This window comes from Gavialis gangeticus, unplaced genomic scaffold (assembly GCF_001723915.1).
Source record: "Gavialis gangeticus isolate Ggan-Ray unplaced genomic scaffold, GavGan_comp1, whole genome shotgun sequence".
Classification (NCBI taxonomy): Eukaryota; Metazoa; Chordata; order Crocodylia; family Gavialidae; genus Gavialis; species Gavialis gangeticus.
In genome coordinates this window covers 12564031-12568808 of record NW_017729034.1, presented here as the reverse complement: position 1 = coordinate 12568808, position 4778 = coordinate 12564031, and the positions used below count along the sequence as shown (strand labels likewise).

Below are 4778 nucleotides of genomic sequence, written 5' to 3'. Positions count from 1 at the left end.
ACCTGCGCTGCTACATCCCCCTTTCTCCCCTACCCCGAACCCCAGCCGTTCCCCCCCAACACCTCCATTTCCACTGACTGGCTTTCTTGCCTGCATTGCATGCCAGGCCAGCCTCTGGTTTCTTTACTAATCATTCCATCCAGGACCAACTGCAAGTACTTCCTCACCCTGACAAAGGGGGTTTCAACTCTAAAGCTTCCAAAGATACATTTTTTTTTAAGTACTCCTTTTTTTTTCCCATGATACACATATAGACATAAAAACACAAGATAAGCCATCACACACCATGAATAACATCATATGTCCAACACAGCATCTTTACTTCTTGCTGTCAATTCCTTTATAAAAAGAAAGGCTCTGTGAGTTACGTTTGGGTACCTTTGATGCTGCTGCTGAGCCAGCTAAGTTATTTTACCTGTTGTCACGTAAAGTGGAGGACTGGGCGGCGAGGCTGTAGGGGAGGAGACCGTGTTGTGCAGAGGCCCCAGCACCAGGAAGGATGCACCTTAACACACACACACACACACACACACACACACACTCTCTCACACACACACACACTCTCTCACACACACACACACACTCTCTCTCTCTCTCTCTCTCTCTCTCTCTGCCTGTCAGCAGGTTGGGGTGCAGGGCCCCAGATGATAGACTCCCACAGCAAGATGCACACAGCTGGCAGCCTTTGTGGCCTGGCAGGGCCCAACACTCAGGCTGCACTAGATTTAACCCCTCGCCCAAGCACCCACCCACATGATGAGTTTTCCTTGTCAGCAGCTTATGTTGCAGCTCCCCCTAAACCCCTGCACCGATCTTCTTGAAGCTTGGCAGGCTCTGTGGCCTCACCAGGAGCTAGCACCCCTGCAGTTTTCACCCCCTGAGGTGAAACACAGACGTGATGCAGTTACCACCCCCTGTAGTGTAACACATAGATGCGACAGGAGCTTTGCTTTCAAGAATTTGGGGTACAGTTCCCCCCAAACTCCTGCACCAGTCTTCTTGAAACTTGGCAGGTTCATGCTCTCAGTGAAGCTACCACCCCTGCAAGTTGCACCCAAATCGGAGCTAAAATAACAAAGTTATAGATATTTCATTCATCCCCCATTATAGCCTATAGCCGGATCTTCAAAGTGGCTCCGAAACTTCGGAGCTGCTTCAGCCGGATCCAAGTGGCAAACCAATCCAGAGCTCCGGATCGGATCGCGGCTATCCAAAGCGGCTGGATCTGAAGCCGGATCGGATCGCTGCCAACTCGCATGGGCCTAGTTACATGTATGGGATTGACAGGCCCAGAAATGAAGCTACAAAATAGGCACACATCTTCCGTACAGCCCTGCATTGTGTCCTATCAACACATCAGTTATCCTCAGTCCTGAATTATTTAGAGGGGGAGGAATTCAAGCCCTTCTGACAGTGGCAGGCATTGGAACCACTTACAACAGAGCTGTGCATTGTGAAAAGCTGTCTAGTGACAGTTAAGACTGAAACCAACCTAAAATTTTACATTAGTCCAGGCAAATCCTGTCAATCATTTCTGAGTTGAACTCATGCACCCAGTTTTGATTCACCTCACTGAATTGTTGCCTTCCATCCTCCCACATTTTCTCTCCCACCTGCAACACTATAGAAGCAATGCCTGAAGTATTCTGTAAGGAGCAACAATTGGAAAACCTAGGAGATGCATATATACACACATATACCCTATAGACCGGCCAGAGCATGGCTTAAAGACCCTGAGAAGAGCTCTGAAGCCCAGAGCACATTTCTATTTATTGGAGAGGACTATGCTCAGCAGCAAGGGAATGAAGCAGAGCTTCACAACCAGCTTCGTTATAAAAACAAAAAAAGAAAAAAGGCTGGGATAAGTTTATGGAGGGAATAGGGTGACAGAGTTCTAGCTCTTCAGTCAGGGTGTATAATGCATGGTGTGGTTTTAGTCCTCAGGATTTAGAACTACATGGAAGGTGTCTGGTTATCTGATGCATTTGGGGTATTATTATTCACCACATGGGGCCAGGAAGGAATTTTTCTCTCTTCTGGTTGCTACAGGTATCTTCAGATACGTCATGTGTTGCTGTAGTCAAGGCTGGGGATTTTGACTGGGTATGCCAGTTCTCATCCTGGGATTAAAAAAATTAGAGGTTCCTGCCTAGGGGATTTTACTCCTCTTGTCAAACTCAGATTCTCAGGAAGGAATATCACTCCATGGTCAGATTGGTACAGACTGGAGATTTTTGCCTCTTTATAGCAGATGTGGCCCCCTTCTGTGGACCTCTTTAGCATATTTTAATACTTCTTCATATCCTTGCCATGAAAGGACATTGACAGTTCTGTCATCCCTTTGCTTTACATGTGGCAAATCAAAGGACATTATTGACACTTCAACCATTATGCCCAATATCTGTGTGTGTGCCCATTTGCTCCCTAAGTTTTTAAGTGGGTAGACAAATACTTGCCTGTGATGGTTGGTTTGGATAGGGATGATCATGCCTTGAGCAGTGGATTGGACTAAATGACCACTAAGGGTCCCGTGTAGCCTCTGATTTTTGTAATTATATGATTTTGCATTCTTTCTGCTTCCCCCCCAAAATGTTACTTTGGACAAAAGTGGCTGTCTGACCTCTGGTGTTCCAGGTGGAGTCTGCAGTTCAGTTTTAAGTCTTTTTGAAGGGTCTAGTACCTCTGGGCCCCTAGGTGCCACCGTTCCTTTTTTTTTTTTTTTTGGCCTACCAAAAAAACCCCAAACAGAACCTTAACAAGTACATTACCTGTGTTAACGAGCAGTATCTATGAGAGCAGGCCAGAGAGCTATCTGCAGGACAGAGAGACAGCAGTGGTCCGGTTAGTTTCTGAAGGTCCCACACCCTCCTTCAGGATTGTGCTGCCCCGCAAACTGCCCATATAATGTAAGTACATCAGAGAAGTGATATTAACTTTTATTTGCAAAACTGTCCAAATATCATCTTGGTGACTCATCCTTGAGCCTAGTACTGCTGATAACAGAAGACAGCCATGGAGGAACTGCCTGGTGGATTAAAGAAGAGCAGTAGATGATGGTTAAAAAAAGGGCTTGACAGCTGAAAGTTTACAGGTCATTACAGTTGCTCAGCTCCAGAAGCAACACTCACAGCTGAGGCCCCCTCCTATTCCTCAGTGCTTTGAAAGCCTCTGCTTATCACATCCACATTAAACAACTTATTGAGCCTCTTGCCCTTGGGATTTTCATGTAGCCAAGCCTTAATAAATTCATCTCTTTCTAATATTCTTCACTGCTTAAAACCAGGTTATGCAAGTGCACCTTTGGTGCCTGCTGCTTTAAGGGCTGGATCAGGCAGCTGACAGGTGCTTGATTAAAGGCAGCCATTTTCAAACTTAGGCAAGCCAGCCAGAGGCAGCAGTTTGCTGCTTGCAGCTGAAGGAGTAACATCACCTGGCTGACCCACTGCTCACATCATCTTGGAGGTAAGGGCAGAAGCAAGGAGGATGGCAGGAGGCTCCTGGTCCTGAGCATGACCTAAAACTGCACCCTGCTGGGGAACGGAAGCCTGGAGGGACTACCTGTGGCGAGGCAGTGTCATTCAAACGCCAGGACCTCTAACCTCCCCAACAGAAGGTGCATAAGGGCACCTTAATATCCCCAGTCCCCACAACATTGTGGGTAAGAGAGCCAGGCATGTCTCCAAACACCTGAGACCTACGGGGATGCAAGATCCTGGATAGCCCCAAGGGAGAGGGCAGGGCAGTGGCCCCAGAGGAGGGCAGTAAGATATTTGGTGGGCCCATACAGAATAGGGAGCGTCTTTACGAACTGAAGGGCTGTGTAAGCAAGATGCAGAGTACAGCTGAAGGCCAGTCTGAAGGGCTGCATCAGTGGGGGTGTTAAGTAGGGCTGAAGGATGGCCAAAAGGGCAGCACACAGGCCAACACAAGAGTGTGTTTTGTATGTGTAGACACACTGGGTGAGGGGCTAGGGCAAAGTTAGCCCAATGTCTGGTGAATTGGCTGGTCACTACCCAGATGAGGGTCACAGGAGGCCCAAAAGGCTGCATGTCAGCTAGTCAAGGAGTGAAACTGATAAGCCTGATGGCCTATGGGAGTTGCTCAGTGGAGCTGGGCAGAGTGAAAGAGGCCCCAGTGAGAGGGGGGTTGTATGAGTAAGGCTCAGAATAGAACAGTGTGTGAGAGGCCTGACAGAGAATTAAGTTGGTCCAGCTTTACGCTGGGAATACAGTAAGATTCTGGATGCCATCTGCAAGGCATTGGACCACGGTGTAGGGATGGTACGGAGCCATGGATTGCACCCCTGGCCTCAGGGCATTATAATGGACAGCTTCCGATTTAGAACACGAGGTTATTAAACCAGTAAGTCATGGCAGGCAAGTCTGGGCAGATAAGATCTCAGCCCTGGGATGGCCCCATCACAGGTCTTACTGGTGACCTCTTGACACTGATGACAACTCTAATAAAAAACACACCAGCTTTACTTCTGCAGATCAATTGTAACATGGAGCTGGAACTCCAATTTCACTGACTCCTGTGCATATACCATCACCATCAGTACTTGAGTCACAACAGCACCTTTTTGCATCCAGGAAACTGCCCACAATGAAGCAGGCTTCTGTTCCCTTGGGCAACACACTAGTGTTCTCTTTACTACTAAGAGAGGGGGCTTGAAGTTGCCAACCCACCCTCATTTAGCTAGTGGTATGGCATGTTCCATCTACTTGAGTTCAGAATTTTTGGGGTAGTGGTATCTGGTCAGTACACCCCCCCCCCCC

General features: G+C 47.9%; 1 protein-coding gene across 1 annotated transcript in view; it reads left to right on the top strand.

Moving 5' to 3' along the window:
• SPAG17 (sperm associated antigen 17) overlaps positions 1–4778 on the top strand; it is a 469533-nt gene that overhangs the window by 461164 nt on the left and 3591 nt on the right. The window contains exon 47 of the mRNA XM_019526871.1: positions 2769–2906. Within this exon, the coding sequence (XP_019382416.1) occupies positions 2769–2905 (137 nt within the window). The 3' untranslated portion in view covers position 2906. The remainder of the gene's footprint in view (positions 1–2768; positions 2907–4778) is intronic.